Source organism: Triticum dicoccoides, chromosome 4A, assembly GCF_002162155.2.
Source record: "Triticum dicoccoides isolate Atlit2015 ecotype Zavitan chromosome 4A, WEW_v2.0, whole genome shotgun sequence".
In the NCBI taxonomy this organism is placed as follows: Eukaryota; Viridiplantae; Streptophyta; class Magnoliopsida; order Poales; family Poaceae; genus Triticum; species Triticum dicoccoides.
Genome location: NC_041386.1, coordinates 114,061,500 through 114,080,387, shown reverse-complemented (window position 1 = coordinate 114,080,387; position 18,888 = coordinate 114,061,500). Strand labels below are relative to the sequence as shown.

The 18,888-nt window shown below is 44.4% G+C and overlaps 3 protein-coding genes across 3 annotated transcripts; all 3 read left to right on the top strand.

Annotated features, from left to right (window-relative positions):
• Nucleotides 1-5,313: 5,313 nt before the first annotated feature.
• On the top strand, nt 5,314-6,023 carry LOC119285306 (histone H2A-like). The gene has a single exon (XM_037564541.1). It carries the CDS (start codon nt 5,392-5,394, stop codon nt 5,866-5,868), a length of 477 nt encoding a protein of 158 aa, XP_037420438.1. The 5' UTR covers nt 5,314-5,391; the 3' UTR covers nt 5,869-6,023.
• A 3,984-nt stretch (nt 6,024-10,007) lies between these two features.
• LOC119285305 (histone H2A-like) lies at nt 10,008-10,674 on the top strand. Its single transcript, XM_037564540.1, has one exon. The coding sequence runs from the start codon at nt 10,080-10,082 to the stop codon at nt 10,548-10,550; it is 471 nt and encodes a 156-aa protein (XP_037420437.1). The 5' UTR covers nt 10,008-10,079; the 3' UTR covers nt 10,551-10,674.
• A 5,678-nt stretch (nt 10,675-16,352) lies between these two features.
• On the top strand, nt 16,353-17,022 carry LOC119285304 (histone H2A-like). The gene has a single exon (XM_037564539.1). The coding sequence runs from the start codon at nt 16,429-16,431 to the stop codon at nt 16,897-16,899; it is 471 nt and encodes a 156-aa protein (XP_037420436.1). The 5' UTR covers nt 16,353-16,428; the 3' UTR covers nt 16,900-17,022.
• Nucleotides 17,023-18,888: the final 1,866 nt, after the last annotated feature.

The window sequence follows — 18,888 nt, the reverse complement described above, 5'->3', positions numbered from 1 at the left end:
ATTCGACACAAGGGAAGCCAAAGAATATTCCCAAGTATTAGCAGCCGAGTTGTCAATTCAACCACACCTGGAAACTTAATATCTGCAGCAAAGTGTTTAGTAGCAAAGTAATATGATAGTAGTGGTAACGGTGGTAAAAGGTAATGGTAGCAAAAGTAATATTTTTGGTGTTTTGCAGTGATGATAACAATAGCAACGGAAAAGTAAATAGGCGAAGAACAATATATGGAAAGCTCGTAGATAATGGATCGGTGATAGAGAATTATGCCGGATGCGGTTCATCATGTAACAGTCATAACATAGGGTGACACAGAACTAGCTCCAATTCATCAATGTAATGTAGGCATGTATTCCGAATATAGTCATACGTGCTTATGGAAAAGAACCTGCATGACATCTTTTGTCCTACCCTCCCGTGGCAGCGGGGTCCTATTGGAAACTAAGGGATATTAAGGCCTCCTTTTAATAGAGTACCAGACCAAAGCATTAACACATAGTGAATACATGAATTCCTCAAACTATGGTCATCACCGGGAGTGGTCCCAATTATTGTCACTTCGGGGTTGCCGGATCATAGCACATAGTAGGTGACTATAGACTTGCAAGATGGGATCAAGAACTTTCATATATTGATGAAAACATAATAGGTTCAGATCTGAAATCATGGTACTCGGGCCCTAGTGACAAGCATTAAGCATAGCAAAGTCATAGCAACATCAATCTTAGAACATAGTGGATACTAGGGATCAAACCCTAACAAAAGTAACTCGATTACATGATAAATCTCATCCAACCCATCACCGTCCAGCAAGCCTACGATGGAATTACTCACGCACGGCGGTGAGCATCATGAAATTGGTGATGGAGGATGGTTGATGATGACGATGGCGACGGATTCCCCTCTCCGGAGCCCCGAACGGACTCCAGATCAGCCCCCGAGAGAGTTTAGGGCTTGGCGGCGGCTCCGTATCGTAAAATGCAATGAATCCTTCTCCCTGGTTTTTTTCTCCCCGAAAGTGAATATATGGAGTCAGGGTTGAGGCCGGTGGAGCATCAGGGGGCCCACGAGGCAGGGGGCGCGCCTAGGGGGTAGGGCACGCCCCCACCCTCGTGGACAGGTGGAGCCCCCCCTAACGTGGATCTTCCTTCCAGTATTTTTTGTATATTCCAAAATAATTCTCCGTTGACTTTCAGGTCATTCCGAAAACTTTTATTTCTGCACAAAAATAACACCATGGCAATTCTGCTGAAAACAGTGTCAGTACGGGTTAGTTCCATTCAAATCATGCAAGTTAGAGTCCAAAATAAAGGCAAAAGTGTTTGGAAAGTAGATACGACGGAGACGTATCACTAAGCAAAAAAACATGGACGAGAACTATCCCGGGAGGGAGAGACGGGGTAGCTGCCAAGGCCAATGTCTTGGGATGCCCTGTTGCGCCCCTCCTGTATATTTATATGCGTGTGAGGGCTAAGAGTCCAGCCCTACTCCTAATAGGAGTTGGCGCCAAGGGGGAGAGGACTTGGACTCCAACCCCAATCCTATTCCTACTAGGACTCCACTTTTTTCCCTTCCCTAGCCGCATGGGCTTTTGAGGACTTGGTGCGCCTAGCCCAATAAGGCCAGGGCACCTCCCCTGAGCCCATGCCAGCCCATTGGATGTGGTGGACCCACTCATGGACTTCCGGATCCCTTTGGAAGCTTCCGGTACAATACCGAAAAAAACTGCACCTTTTTTCCGAACCTAAAATATGACTTCCCATATATAAATCTTTACCTCTTGAACATTCCGAGACTCCTCGTGGCGTCTGGTATCTCATCCGGGACTCCGAACAACATTCGGTTACCAATCATCAAATATCCAAATACCACTCCAGCGTCAACGAACGTTAAGTGTGCGACTCTGCGGGTTCGGGAATCATGTAGTCATGACCAGGACACCTCTCCGGTCAATAACCAATATCGGGACTTGGATGCCCATATTGGTTTCTACATATTCTAGGAAGATCTTTTATTGGTTGAACCACAATGTCAAGGATTCGGTTAATCCCATGTGCATCCCTTTGTCCAGCTATATGTTACTTGCATGAGATTCAATCATCGATATCTCCATACCTAGTTCAATCTTGTTACCGGCAAGTCTCTTTACTCGTTCCGTAATACAAGATCTCATGACTAACTCATTAGCTACATTGCTTGCATGCTCTTTACGATGTTGTATTACTAAGAGGGTCCAGAGATATCTCTCCGTCACGGAGTGACAAATCTCAGTCTTGATCCGTGCCAACCCAACAAACACCTTCGATGATACCTGTAGAGCACCTTTATGATCACCCAGTTACTAAGTGAAGTTTGGATACACACTAAGTATTCCTCCGGTGTCAGGGAGTCACACGATCTCGTGGTCTTAGGAATAAATACTTGACATGAAGAAAGCTATAACAATAAACTGATACTATCAACTGCTAAGCTTACGATTGGGTCTTGTCCATCACATCATTCCCCTAATGATATGATCCCATTATCAAATGACAACTTATGTCTATGGTTAGGAAACCTTAACCATCTTTGATTAATGAGCTAGTCTAGTAGAGGCTCATTAGGGACATAGTATTTGTTTATGTATTCACACATGTATTTAAGTTTTCGGTCAATACAATTCTACCATGAATAATAAAAACCTTTATCATGAACAAGGAATTATGATAATAACCAATTTATTATTGCCTCTAGGGCATATTTCTAATAGTGTGCTCATGCTTCTCCTCAAGTTAGTCCATATTTTTAGATCTCGTATTTGTCTAGTAGCACAATTTGGTGAGGTTGGTGCTTCGTTGAATAAGATGTCTTAGCCCTTAGGTCTCCCCTCACCATGATGACGTTCTCTCTGGCGGTGTCGTTGAGCCGACGGCCATGTTCGCTTGCTGTTTGTTTGGAGCGGTGAGCTTTTTGTTTCCTGTGTCTGGCGGATGTTGCCATTCAACGCATCGTAGGCAAGTGGGACATGTTGGTGCGAGTTCAAGGCCGGTGGCCCTGATGGCGGCGGATCTGCCGTTCTTTCCTGGCAACAACGACGGGATTCGTCAAATCTGGATCCAGGTCAGCGTGGGAAACACCCTTGGTCGACACGTCACATCGCCAAGTGCTTGTTCTGTAGGTCTGGTCTTCAACTCTCAACGCCTTCAAGGCCATGCCACTGGCATGATTTTTGGTTTGTTGGTGTTCCATCTCTTCCTCCCATGTGCGTCTTGGCGACGCTGGTGGTCGAAGACGGTTTCAGATTTGCTTGTTTGCAGGGACCTTAGTGGACTTGTTTCTATTTTTTTTATTTGGGGCTCTTGAATAATTTCCTGGACACTTGTCATGTCCCAGTCTTTCTAGTAGTTTTCACATGCATGTAGAATTGTACTCCAGATGCGTTTGATAGGCTGCATTAAGTCTAGCCAGGCCATGAGGGCAACACATGAAGGGCCGGGTCAAGCAAAGGCGGGAAGCCATCCGGAGTAGGGATGGCAATGGGTACCCATTACCCATGTACCCTGTGGGTAAAAACTCTATTAGGGTAAGGGTATGAAACAAAAAATTACCCATGGGTACTTAAATGGGAAAATATCATACCCATCGGGTAGAGAGGGTACGGGTATGGGATCGTATAACCCATACCCACGTACCCATGTACCCATCTAAAATGTTGATAGGTGGGTTTCCGTTAATATCCCAATGTATTCATTTCCCCTTCTAAGCACGCTAGGTAAAAACTCTAACGTGTATTCAAATTATTTCTATAATTTATCATGATTTCGTGAACTTAAAGTGTATGCATGTGTTGTTATTTATGATTATGTGTTGTTGTTTAACATTTTTATATGTCACTTTATATGCAAGTACTTTTATTTATGAGAATATATTGTTGTTACAATATGTTGTTGTACATTGTTGTTTAAGATGTGTTGCTATTAATAATTTATGATTATATGTTGCTTTTTACAACTATTTTCTACTCAATTGATGTGTTGTAAACGCGGGTATTTTTACCCGCGGGTACCCATATACCCTGTCGGGTGCCGGGTACGGGAAAAATTTGTACCCTTGACGGGTATGGGTATGGGTGATGGGTAAACTCACGGCGGACGGGTAAGGGTATGGGGTAGCTCCACCCGTACCCATACCTTGCGGGTGCCATCCCTAATCCGGAGGCAAGTCAGTGGAGATCAACGACCAGGCGTGCACGGCTAGACAACATGTTTACTTTGACCACGGCCTTTCATCGTGTAACACCGTGTTATGTATAGCTATTAACACTTAATCATGTCTAGTGTATACAATCAACCAACGTGTACCCGTATGAGCACAACCAATACGAGCAACCAAACACGTTGCGTAGAGGCGGTGCTACGATGCAGGAAGAGAAGATGCAAACAACCAATTAAAATGCAGATGTTGGTCTTTCACTTGCATACGCTCGACTAGACCCAAGTGAGACATGTATGCAAAAGGGCAAAAAAAATGATGCAGATAACCAAACGCATCCTCTGTTTATTGGTTAATAATAATATGTGTGGTTAAAAAAACAAAGAAACGACTTAGTATTGTCTTGACAACCTGTTTATTTCGGGGGAAGTAGTATTAGGGAATGGGAATTAGGAGGGCGTGGGGTTTAAATTCCCTTGTTTGATTGGAGGACAGGGAAATTGATGATGGACGGGGAAAGGGAGTTACCAGTCAAACTCTCACTTATCTCTTCCCACGGGGGGCCTGTTAATTGGAGGAGGGAATGAGAAATGAGAGAGAAAAAACCAATCGCTATGTTCGTTGCTCCCGTCCCGCAAGCTGCGGAAACAAGATTCCCACGACTAACTCCCACCCCCAAACCAAACGAGGGATTGGGACTGATAGTCCACTTCCCATGTCTAATCTCTCAGCTAACTCCCACTTAAAAATTCCCATGCCTTTTCCCACGGACTGCCAAACACACTGTGAGGGAAATAAATGACCGGTCAAGGTTTGAGTGTGAACCAAATCTTGTTCGGGATAAATGAACGACTTCAATCACGCAAAAAAAAAACTTCAATCACGCGCCCAGGCCTCGAATTGGCAGGCGGGAAACCTGTGGGCAGAAATTTCCGGGCTCCAGAATTTCCTCGCACCTGATTCGTCCAACCAAGCCTCCCACGGATCGCTCCTCCCAAAGCCGCATCGCGGCCGTCCAAGGCCCTCCCGATCCAACCGCCCAACGCCCGCGCCCGCGGATCGACGGGCCCACCACCCGCCCTCCGCGCCGTTTAAATACCCCCGCCCCTCCACAATTTCCATCACAGCTCTCAATCCCAATCTCCCATCACAAAACCAATCCTCCTCCGCGCCCCGAGCCCCAAGAGCATCACCTGCAAGCAATGGACGTCTCAGGCACCGGAGCTGGCGCTAAGGGCAAGAAAGGCGCGGCCGGACGCAAGGCTGGCGGCCCCAGGAAGAAGTCGGTGACGCGGTCCGTCAAGGCCGGGCTCCAGTTCCCTGTCGGCCGCATCGGGCGCTACCTCAAGAAGGGCCGCTACGCCCAGCGCGTCGGCACCGGCGCCCCCGTTTACCTTGCCGCCGTCCTCGAGTACCTCGCCGCCGAGCTGCTGGAGCTCGCCGGGAACGCCGCCAAGGACAACAAGAAGAGCCGCATCATCCCGCGCCACCTGCTGCTCGCCGTCAGGAACGACGAGGAGCTCGGAAAGCTGCTGGCCGGCGTCACCATCGCGCACGGTGGCGTGATCCCCAAGATCAACCCGGTGCTCCTCCCCAAGAGGACCGCGGAGAAGGAGGGCAAGGAGCCCAAGTCTCCCAAGAAAGCGACCAAGTCCCCCAAGAAGACCACCAAGGCTTAATCGACGCGTTCCATGTCGTAGACTGTCGTAGTGTTCTTCGTAGTGGTCCGGTGGTGTTCCTGTAGTTGTGTTGTTTTATCTTGTTGTGTGCATGTTTAATGGAAGAATGTCAGAAATCTCTCTGACTTGCCCAAAAATTGCGGCGTTTATGACTCTCTGATTTGCCCAAAAATTGCGGCGTCTCTGACTCTCTGTGAGTTGCGCAAATATTGTGCCGTGTCTGACTCTTTGCGAATTTCCCTGCGTCTGACTCCCTGATTTGCCCAGATATTGCGCTGTCTTTGACTTTGTGGTTTGTGAATCTCCTTGCCACAAGGTTTTCCAGTTCTCTTTGATTCAGTTTTGCTGCTCCACCTTATTTGCAGCGCATCATGCTAAATAACTTTCATCCCAAATATGCCATTGCTGTCTCAAAACCTCTGAATTTGATAATTTGCAATCATATCAACAGTCGACAGCGGGGTATCAAATCGTGGGCTGCCATTTGCGAACGTATGCATAACAGGGAGACATGGCTCTAGGTTTTGTGTATCTGTCGTTCGTGGGCTGAGCTATTGCTCCTGGAGTTCTGAATATCAGCACGAAGATGGACTATAAGTGACCGAACTTTGAAAGGCCTTGAAAAAGCATGGAGTAATTGTTGAACTCAGAACAGCTATCCTTTGTAAGCAATGCTTGAACCAATTTCCTTACCATCAAAACGCACCATCTCAACACAAAGTTTAGAAATACAGTTCTATTAATGTTTTTTTTGTGTGCAGAAGTTAAGATAAGTATTTTGCTACAAATGGAACGCCTGAGATTTTTTGTAAGCAAGGCTTGAAAAATTATGTTGTCACAAGGATGACAAATTTCTTTTAGCAAGCATGTCAAACCCTTTTTTTTTAGCATCAGTACAGACACAAGCGCTCATATACACGTGCATACACTCACCCCTATGAACGCACACACGCACACCCTATCCCTATGAGCACCTCCGAGAGACTGAGCCGGCATATCATCTTGAGATTTACGAAGTCACCGTAGGCGTCTCGTCGTCGACGGTGGCAAACCCTTGCCATGTTCAAATTTGTTGTTTGTCATGCTTGCAAAAGGAAGTTGCCATTTTCAGATTTGTTGTTTGTCATGCTTGCAAAAGGAAGTTGCCATTTTCACGACATCATAAATCTCTACTTCTCTACTTCTATAAAAAATGGTGCGCCTGCCATCCTCCACTGGCAGCCATCAAATCTACATCTAAAGCATACGAAGTAAGCTGTGGCAGTTTTGCAGAAAGGTACCAGCACTTCGCTCCATGTTCATAGACAACCCCTTGTTGCCATAAAAATATTAGATTGGTCGTGCCTAAAAATCTTGATGTCAAATATTTAGCATTTTCATAGATAATCTATTAATTATCACGTTTCCGCTGTTAATAAAAAAATGTAGATTTTATGGATGCTATCCGTAGCTACAATAATATTACGGCTGGTGAATGTTTCTCGTTTTACCGTTACCTTTTTGTTTTCTAAAGTTTGCTTGTGGGTATTATTTAGCAATTTTCAAAACTAGATAGACCTCTTTCTTCTAAGAGAACAATATAATACCTTCATAAGATGCAAGTATAGGGTATTAAGAAAGTGGTGGATTCCAACCCGTGAAACCGTTATATCGCTATGAATAACAATATAAACATCGCATGAGTGGACCTCGCCCTTCGATCCAAGATTAGATGGCTGTCAATGACTAAGTCACCACTAAAATGGCCACATGAAGTCACAAATCCGCGTTGTAAGATTTGGCATGCTCGTAGTGAACCCCGTGTCGGGACACACCTATCAATAACCAATGTTCTCAACATTGAATATAAGTGGTTAGGACATAAAGTATGATATACACCTAGAGTATATATTTATATATTTATGGAAAGGAATTCATAATACTACATGTTTACAGGATTATCTGTGTGTAAAGCATGTGCCGAGAGGTTTTGGCGAAGCGACTCCTTGGCAGTTGTCGAGTGCCGAGTGCATAGTTGGGATGGAGAAGTGGCCCACACATGCATGCTTTTTGAAAACAGGCGAGGCATGTCGGTGATTTAGCATTGCGCGTTGTTGCATGAGATGCGAGCAAGGCCCACACACTCGTATTATCCACGCCTCTCTCCTTCACCCCCCCTCTCTCTCTTGTGTGGGGCCCATATCCATATATTTGTTCTCTACCTTGTTTGCCTAGGGAAAGCTTCTAAAGTTTAACAAGTTTAAAACCTCAATAGGTCAATATTGTCAAAAGATAAAAAATTAAAATTTGGGCCACATTTCCCCCTGCTGCTTGTACTATAATTCAACAAATTACCAAAAAGGAAATTTCCAAAAATCAATAGCGCTAAAAATTTGAATGCTCCATTTTTTGGATGTCCAAATTTGTTTTCCCAAATCTTGTTGGGCAATCGCTTGTCAAATAACCAGGCCCTCCAAATATCATCTATGAGGACGTCAAAATGGCCCATAACAATGTTTTTGCTCCCTGCGAATGAACAACATTGCCAAATGTTAGTCGTAACATTCAAAATATATGTGATGATGCTATATGGGTTGATTGTCGATATGTTGAGGTCAAACTGACATGTACCAAATAACCATTATTTCAAAGCTATATCTGAGACGACATGACTTGTGTAATCCTACAAGAAACACACCCTTGCAAATTTGGAAACTGTCAGTCTGCTTCAATATCTTTTTAATCAAAGTTTCGGCAAGGAGAAGGCCTTTCTTATTGTTGGGGAAGTTACTATAACATCTACCATCTTGTCAAATATATGGGAATGTTGAGGCCAAACCAACATGTCCTGGATATCCATTATTTCGAAGCTATCTGAGATGTCATGGCTTTGTGTAATGCTACACGAAACATAGATTAGCTGTTTGTGTGCGTCACAATTCGTATATACTCCCTCCGGTCTTTTTTACTCTGCATATAAGAATTGTCTGAAGTCAAACTTCCTAAAGTTTGACTATATTTATATGAAAAAATATTAACATTTATAATGCTAAATTTATACAATATGGAAAGTAAAGTCATGACGCATCTAATGTTGTTGATTTCACATTCTAAATGTTTGTATTTTTTCTATAAACTTGGTCAAAGTTTACGAGGTTTGACTTCAAACAAATCTTATATGCGAACTAAAAAGGACCGGAGGGAGTACAAAAGATTCAAATGCGAGAATGATGTTTTTATGGGGGATATCTCAACAATGTATACCCTCTTGTCACTTGTATGCGTTGATTTACAACATGTTGAGACCAAATTGACAAGCATTTGATATCCATTATCCTAAAGTTATTTCAAATTTCTCATATGTGTTTCGCTGTATTGTTTATTTTGTTGTGGAACTGATTTAGAGTCACCGACAAACGCTATACACTACACGATTTTGTGCTCTGCTTACAGACCGAGTGTGAGGCATATTTCTGTATTTTTCTCATGGCATGAGCCGTTAATGACTTTGTTAAAGTCAGGCTCTTCTTGAGACTTTGTTGATGTAAATCCAGATTGGTTGATAACTCAACTATCCATCCACTTAAGTCTCGAACAGAAGTAACATTCATATTAACTCCAAAAGCACATTTAACGACACTCCAAGCATACCTAACTAAAGAGCAGTGCAAAAAAAGATGGTTTACTGTTTCCTTTATAATTACAAAATTTACACTTATCACTACCAGAGAAATGCTATTTTTAAACATTAACCACAAGAACACTTTAATTTTCAGAGGTACCTTGATAAACCACAATTTCTCAAAGGGAAAATCCTCTTGGACTGCTTTCAGCATATTGTACATGGATTTAACAGTAAAATTCCCTGATCCAGTAAGTTTCCATCTAACAGTGTCGTTTCATCAGTGAGCTGGACATCTTTACAAAAATCCCTGGCGCAACTCTCCAACAAAGCCGCACTCAAATTTCGCCGGAGTACCACTTTCTCCTTCTTTTTTTCATTCACCGATCCGCGACGCGCAAGGTATTTTGGCCATCGCGGCCGTCCATTCCCCTCTGGATCCAACCGTCCAACGCCCGAGCACGCGGATCGACGGCCCCACCACCGTCTCCCCTCACCGTTTAAGTACTCTGCCTCCTCTGCTCCATTCTCACCAACCCACCCCGCAATCCACCACCATCAAATCTCTCTGCCCCTTTCCAGCTCTTCTTCAAAAGCGCCGTCGTCAGCAATGGAGGCCTCAGGCGCTGCAGCGAAGGGGAAGAAGGGCGCGGCCGGGCGCAAGGCCGGCGGCCCCAGGAAGAAGTCGGTGACGCGGTCCGTCAAGGCCGGGCTCCAGTTCCCCGTCGGCCGCATCGGGCGCTACCTCAAGAAGGGCCGCTACGCCCAGCGCGTCGGCACCGGCGCCCCCGTATACCTCGCCGCCGTCCTCGAGTACCTCGCCGCCGAGCTTCTGGAGCTCGCCGGGAACGCCGCCAAGGACAACAAGAAGAGCCGCATCATCCCGCGCCACCTGCTGCTCGCCGTCCGGAACGACGAGGAGCTCGGAAAGCTGCTGGCCGGCGTCACCATCGCGCACGGCGGCGTGATCCCCAAGATCAACCCGGTGCTGCTCCCCAAGAGGACCGCGGAGAAGGAGGGCAAGGAGCCCAAGTCTCCCAAGAAGGCGACCAAGTCCCCCAAGAAGACCACCAAGGCTTAGATCCACCCATTCCATGTCGTAGTGTTCTTAGTAGTGGTCCGGTTATGTTCCTGTAGCGGTGTCGGTTAATCTTGTTATGTGCATGTTTAATGGAAGAACGTCAGAAATCTCTGACTTGCTCAAATATTGTGCCGTCTCTGACTCTGATTTGCCATTTTGCGACGTCTCTGACTCTGCGGTTTGTGAAGCTCCTTGGCACAAGGTTTTATAGTTCTCTTTGATTCTGTTTTGCTGCACCACCTCAGTGCTAAATAGCTTTGATCCCAAAGATGTCAGTGCCAAGTCGTAAGATCTGAATTAGATAATTAGCAGTCATATCAATAGTCGTGGGCTGCCATTTGCGAACGTTCGTGGCTGCACGAAAGCCCACTGCTCAAAATTGTCTATGTGTTGGCTTGGGCTGAACTATGCTTGCTGCTGGAATTTTCTGAATATCAGCACGAAGATGGACTATAAGTGACCGAACTTTGAAAGCCCTTGAAAAATTATGGATTAATTGTTGAACTCAGAACATCATTCATGTTTTTTTCTGACCTATTCTGTATTCACGCTAGTTTGATTGGTACACTAGCTATTTTCTCCACTAGTACCAAACAGCTATCCTTTGTAAGCAAGGAACGAATCAATTTCTTTACTATCAAAACGCACAATCTCAACACAACGTTTAGAAATACAGTTCAAATAAAGTTTTTTTGGGGCGGAAGTTAAAATAAAGATTTCGCTACAATTGATCATAAGATTTTTAGCATGACAGATAGAACGCCTAAGATGAAAGACTATGTTGTCACGAACTCACGATGATGACAAATTTCTTTTAGCAAGCATGGCAAATCCTTGCCATGTTCAGATTTTTTTGTTAGGAATTGTTATGCTTGCAGAAGGAAATTGCCATTTTCACGACATCACAAATCTCCACTTCTATAAAAAAACGAGTTGTTGATTATGATGTGTCTGCCATCCTTCACCGAGCCATCGGATCTACATCTCACGCATACGAAGTACACCGTGGCAGTTTTGCAGAAAGGTACCAACACTTCTCTCTGTGGTCACAGCCAACCCCTTGTTGCCATAAAAATATTAGATTTGTCATGCCTAAAAATCTGATGTCAAATATTTAGCATTTTCGTAAATAATGCTTTTAATTTCAAATCATGTTTCAGCTCTTAATAAAAAAATATAGATTTTGTGTATGCTATCCGTAGCTACAATAACATTTACGGCCGGTGAATGTTTCTCGTTTTACCGTTACCTTTTTGGTTTTGGAAACTTGTTTGTGGCTATTATTTAGCAATTTTCAAAACTAGATAGACCTCTTTCTTCTAAGAGAATATAATACCTTCATAAGATGCAAGTACGAGTGTTAAGAAAGTGGTGGATTCTAACCCGTGAAACCGTTATATCGTTGTGAATAACAATATAACGCACATGAGTGGATCTCGTCGTTCGATCCATGCTCAGATGGCTGTCAATGACTAAGTCATTACTAAAATGGCCACATCAAGTCACAAATCCGCGCCGCAAGATTTGGCATGCTCGGAGTGAACCCCTTGTCGGGACACTCCCATCGATAACCAATGTTCTCATCATTGAATATAAGTGATTAGGACATAAGATATGATATACACCAAAAGTATGAATTTATATATTTGTGGAAAGGAATTCATAATACTACATGTTTACATGATTATCTGTGTGTGTAAAGCACGTGCCAAGAGGTTTAGGTGAAGCGCCTCCTTGGTAGTTGTCGAGTGCCGAATGCATAGTTGGGATGGGGAAGGGGCCCATACATGCATACTTTCTCAAAACAGGCGAGGCAGGTGGGCGATTTAGCATTGCGCGTTGCTACATGAGATGCGAGCAGGGCCCACACACTTGTGTTATCCACATCTCTCTCCTTCACCCCTCTTTCTCTCCTGTGTGGGGCTCATATTCAGATGTGTTCTCTATCTTGTTTTCCTATGGAAAACTTCTAATATTTAATAAGTTTAAAATCTAAATAGGTTAACATTTTCAAAGATCAAGATTTAAAATTTGGGTTACATTTCCCCCTAATGTCTGTACTATAATTCAACAAATTATCAAAAAGGAAAGCTCGAAAAATCAATTGCGCGAAACATTGGAATGCACCATTTTTTGGATGTCTAAATTTGATTGCCCACATCTTGTTGGGCAATCACTCGTCAAATAACCAGGCCCTCCAAATATCATCTACGTGGACATCAAAATAGCCTATAACAGTGTTTTTGCTTCCTGCGAATAAACGATGTCACCAGATGTTAGTGGTAACATTCATAATATATGTGATGATGCTGTATGGGTTGATTGTCGACATGTTGAGGTCAAACTGACTTGTACAGATGTACCAAATAACCATTATTTCAAAGATATACCTGAGATGGCATGGCTTGTGTAATCCTACAAGAAACACGCCCTTGCAAATTTGGAAACTGTCACTTTGTCTGCTTCATTGTATTTTTAATCAAAGTTTCAAAAAAGAGAGGCCTTTTTTATTGCTGGGGAAGTTACTATAATGTCTACCATACTGTTAAAAATATGGGTATGTTGAGGCCAAACCAACATGTCCTGGATATCCATTATTTCGAAGCTATTTGAGATGTCATGACTTGTGTAATGCTACAAAAAACATAGATTAGCTCTTCGTGTGCGTCACAATTCGGATATACAAAAATTCAAATGAGAGAATGTTTTTCTGGGGGAAATCTCTACAATGTATACCCTCTTGTCACTTGTATGCGTTGATTTAGGGTATGTTGAGACAAAATTGACAACCACCTGATATCCATTATCCTGAAGTTATTTGCAATTTCTCATATGTGTTTCACCATATTGTTTATTTTGTCGTGGAACCAATTTAGAGTATCTAACAAACGCCATACACTACACTATTTTGTGCTCCGCTTACAGGCTGGGTGTGAGGCCCATTTTTGTATTTTCCCCATGGCATGATGTAATAACCTAAAATAAATATGCGATGATAATTATTTTAATTGGATAATTATATTGTGATTAACTGTTAAGCTATTAAGATAAAAATAAGAAATAGTTTACCAAACATTAGTAGATTACGTGTACAAAACATCTCACTGCCTAGGTTCTAAACTATCTGGGTTTATCTGTTAAAATGTTATTCTAGAAGAGAAAAGAGTAGATAAGTTCAATGTCCTGCAGATTACTTACGCAGGGAGAATACCTGCGGTGTGTTCCAAAAAAATATCTATGCTAAGGAAGCAGCGAGTAGATAAGCATCCACAGTAACCAGGGTGAGCCAGCCGTGGGGTAGTCGGTACCTGGGTTAGATCAGTCTCATCCACGTAGCCCTTCCTCGACAGATGTCATCCTTTCAACCCTCTTCTCTTGCACTATAAATAGCTTCTCAACCGTGCGGTACTGGTCGCCCACACCCAGAAAATTCCCCACTTTAGTTGGAAGCAGTCAGCGGAGAGCGAGCGACCGATCGGAGAAGCTGCGGAGAAATTGAGGACAAGGAGGTATGGCTGCTAGCTTTAGCCAACGCCCTGTTCCTCGTCTTGTCTCATGAAGTCATCTAAGATTCTTGAGGGTAGCTAGCTGTAGCATCTCTCCTCTCCTACTACATGTTCCTGTTTTCTTTCCATCGATTTCCACACTTGAGGTGATATTCTTGCTTAACGGAAGATGTGGTGTTATGGGTAAATGAACGAAAAGATTCTAAAATACTGGAAGTTGCATCAGACTGATTCCATTCTATTGATCCATGCTTTGTTACACCGATGAATTTATTCGCTGGCTTAAGAAGGAACAACTAGTACTAGTTGGTAAGAAAGACTGGGAACGAGTAGTACTAGTACTACAGGACCCATGCATGCGTACATCTCCCGTGTAAAGAAATAATCTTCATGGCTAGCTAGCATGCATGCAAGTGGTTGTATTTCTCAAATTTAATAGCTGGGAACAGTACTGAGGTTAAAGTGGGATGTGCACGCCTCACTCTAGCATAGCCAAGTACTATAGAGCGACTTGTTACATCCCTGTACTGGTACTGCATATAGCTGCTCATGTCCATGTTGCCACTTGCAAGTCACATGAAATAATAAGCTGATGGGCGTTTGTAACATGCTTAGGTTGGAGCTCAGATTTAGCCGAGGAGGAACCGCTGCAAGGCAAGACTGTGCATATCAGTCTTCTCTCTCAAACTGAACTTTTAATATATGTTAACAAATTAATTGGTTACTAGCATTAATGTTTTTACATATGAATATAAGTGATGAGCTGGTAATTATTATGCCTGTGAGAACCATGCGTGCATGGTTGACGGATTGATCGAACGATGATGTTTGAATAATCTAAGAACGTACACCGTCATGATCATGGTAAGTGTGGTATATCAAGCCCGGGGCGGTCGATACCTGAAATAACGGTACGCGGCTAATTTAGTCGGTACTAGTGTGAGATGGAAGATACCTCACACAAGTAGGGGACTCGGCGTCGTGATTCCCGGAGATAGGTATTACCATTGGTGGAGATTACGACGGTTATTAGTATGTCTCTGCAGAGATTATTGCTATAGGTTTGCGCCGGTATAATTCCATCCTGCTCCTGTAAGGTAACAGGAGGCTGAAGCATCTTTACCTTATGTACATTCAACTTGCAACCTACTAATTCTTGCATTCTTATATTCTTGCTGAGTATGTCCCAACATACTCACTATTGTTTTCCTTTTTCCTCTGATATGCACAGAGTGCGTGGGAAGTGGGCATGGTGAGGAGTTAGAGGAGCATGAGGAATAAGTCGACACCTAGGCCAGGGTGTCAAAATTAGCAGTCTTTGTTTAATCCTTAAATAAAGTCAGTGAAGAATAAGAGGAAGTGCTATCAATACATGTGCATATGCACGTGGTTGAACACTTGGCCTACTATCTATTATTTGGTTAAGTGAGGGTGTAAGCTATTATGTAAAGAATAAGCTGGAATTAAAGTATTACTTGTGCCCTGTTGTTCTGATATATGCTACTCATGCCTTGTGTGCTTATGAGTGTTCTTCAACTCATAAGGACACGACGACTGTCACATTTATTTCCGAACCTTCGGGTCGTGACACATGAGCCGTTAATGACTTTGTTAATGCAAAGTCAGGTTCTTCTCGAGGCTTTGTTGATGTCAATCCGGACCGGTTGATAACTCAACTATCCATCCAGTTAAGTACATTGAACAAAAGTAACATTCATATTATCTCTGAAAGCACATTTAAGGACACTCAAATCATACCTAACTAAAAGTAGTGCAAAAAAAGATGGTTTGCCGTTCAGACCAACCCCTCTTCAGCATTGTCTTTAGTGAGAAATGCTATTTTAAACATTAACCACAATAACACTTTAATTTTCAGAGGTACCACAACAAACCATAATTTCTTAAAGGGACAATCCTCTTGGACTGCTTTCAACGTATTGTACATGGATTTAACAGTAAAATTCCCTGACCCAGTAAGTTTCCATCTAACAGTGTCGTTTTCATCAGTCAGCTGGACATCTTTACAAAAATTCTGTAAACTTAGAGCAACTCCAACGGCCCCCCTCAAATTTCGTCGGAATTTAATACGTAGTACTATTCCAACCTTGTTACTATCACTTTCTCCTTCTGTTTTGTTTGCATACACCGATCCGGGATGCCCAGGGTATTCTGGCGATCGCGGCCGTCCATTCCCCTCTGGATCCAACCGTCCGATGCGCGCGCACGCGGATCGACGGACCCACCACCGCCTCCCCGCACCGTTTAAATACTCTGCCTCCTCTGCTCCATTATCACCAACTCACCCCGCAATCCACCATCACCAAATCTCTCTGCCCCTCTCCAGCTCTTCTTCAAAAGCGCCGTCGTTAGCAATGGAGGCCTCAGGCGCTGCAGCGAAGGGGAAGAAGGGCGCGGCCGGGCGCAAGGCCGGCGGCCCCAGGAAGAAGTCGGTGACGCGGTCCGTCAAGGCCGGGCTCCAGTTCCCCGTCGGCCGCATCGGGCGCTACCTCAAGAAGGGCCGCTACGCCCAGCGCGTCGGCACCGGCGCCCCCGTCTACCTCGCCGCCGTCCTCGAGTACCTCGCCGCCGAGCTGCTGGAGCTCGCCGGGAACGCCGCCAAGGACAACAAGAAGAGCCGCATCATCCCGCGCCACCTGCTGCTCGCCGTCAGGAACGACGAGGAGCTCGGAAAGCTGCTGGCCGGCGTCACCATCGCGCACGGCGGCGTGATCCCGAAGATCAACCCGGTGCTCCTCCCCAAGAGGACCGCGGAGAAGGAGGGCAAGGAGCCCAAGTCTCCCAAGAAGGCGACCAAGTCCCCCAAGAAGGCAACCAAGGCTTAGAAACACGCACAGGTTGCTGTAGGCTGTTTAATGCTTTGTAACAGTGGTCGTTGTTCGGCTAATGGTGCCGATGTAATCTTCGTTGCTAAGAGAAATGTCAGAAATCTCTCTGATTTGCCTAAATTCTTTGCTCTGTCAACTGTTCTTGTTTCCCAGTGCTCGGTTTTGACATTTCCCTAACAGCAATGCCCACCAGGTGCTCGATCTCCGGTAGACAGCGCCGGAGATGAGATGGAAGGGAAGTTTGCACGGTAGCACCGCGTAGCTACGGCTGTCACTTCGGCGATCCCTTCCGTGCCTAGAAATCCCCACACGGTATACTCCGGCAACTCCATCCACCGCCATGGCGTCCGGCGGTACCGTAAGCCACGGTCAAGTGGTGTCTGTGCAAACTGCCCGCGGCTGAATCTTCTGTGCACCTGTCTTGCTCGACGGAATGCTTGACAAGAGCTATGGCGTCGAAACAACACCACTTGGCCGCTGTCAGCTTGTCGGCCCCATCAATGTTGCTAGAGTGCGGCAACATGTTCGTGCCGATGCTGCTCGGCTCGACGGCCTTGCCGTTGACTGATTGAATCATGGTCTGTCGTTACACCATGTGTTAATTTTATCTGAGATGGTGAGGTGCTGTGGCCTCTGCAAAGTTTTTCCAGAGTAGTTGTCCCTCCCGTTCAGTATCTTTATCCAGAGAGCTTAATCGCCCAGTTGCTCTATCTGTGGCAGTGGGCAATTTTTTTGAGTTAATTACACCTGTAGTACAAGAACTTGCAGCGAATTAACAGAATCATACAAAAACTAAAAACCCAGAAAAATGGTACAATAACTTATCTAACAACACGATTTGATACAATTTCCGTTAATCCTAACGGTGTTGCTGTTAACTCGCCTGGCTGTCTGGCACTCTCCCTCTGCCTTGTATGGGTCCTACTTGTCAGTCAGACAGGGAAATAAAAGCAACAAAAAATAGGGCGCTCTGCCGTGATTCAAACCCGTGACAGGATTTCTTTTCGCAAATACGCAAAGCTTGCGTATCCTTTCATTGATAGAAGAAGTTAGAATGAATACAAAAGGTGATACAATACATGATACAAACGCAAGAGGCATGAACATGATGCCGAAAATAAAGAGACATGAGATGCTTGACCCAAATAAAGATAACACGACTAAACTCGCCGACCAGAGAAGCAGCCCCACTAACAACTTGCGACCAAAATCTCCAAATCTAATACCGAGGACATCACGAGCAAACAAGACAACGCCTTCACGAAGAAGAACGACATCAAGACGTCGTCGTCGTCTGATCGGGAAACCCAGACCTAGAGTTTCCCCTGATGCTCGAAGAGGGGCACACATAATGACCATGACAGCGCTTCCAAGAAGAAAACGGCATCCGCGAGTGTCGCCGCTGCTAGCATAGGATGCAGGGATTTCTCCCTGGCCACCATTCAAGCAATCACAAGCCATCGGAGCACGGACCGGAGAAGCGGAAGTTTAGCATAGGTCGGAGCTGCAACTGCAGGAAGGGGAGCCACGCCTGACGCCGAAGGAGGCACCGGGCGCCGCCGGACGCGCGGGCCTTGGAGGAGGGCAAGGTCACCATTCGATCTCCCTGGCCACGATCTTAGAAGTCTAGGCGCTTGACGATTGTACCATTCGATTTTTTATGCCAATGTAGAGGCAGATTTGTTTCTATACCGTAGTTTCAGACACGTCCTAGTTCGCTCGCCGCCTTTGCTGAGTTTGCTGACTGTTATCTTTTTATTATGTGTTTTTTTTTCAGATCTTAGGTTTCTTTGGTTTTTTTTTTCTTATTATTTTGCATATTTATTTTTATATAGGTTTTGCAATATACGGTGAACTTTTTTCAATATACACACTGAACATTTTAGTATATGATAATTTTTTAAATACACACTCAACATTATTGTATAATACTCGGTAATAGTATATGATAAACATTTTTTTTACATGACAATGGTGGGTTTTATT

Bases quoted from the DNA above. Each gene is read 5' to 3' on its own strand.
- LOC119285306 (XM_037564541.1), top strand. From the start codon at position 5,392: ATGGACGTCTCAGGCACCGGAGCTGGCGCTAAGGGCAAGAAAGGCGCG.
- LOC119285305 (XM_037564540.1), top strand. From the start codon at position 10,080: ATGGAGGCCTCAGGCGCTGCAGCGAAGGGGAAGAAGGGCGCGGCCGGG.
- LOC119285304 (XM_037564539.1), top strand. From the start codon at position 16,429: ATGGAGGCCTCAGGCGCTGCAGCGAAGGGGAAGAAGGGCGCGGCCGGG.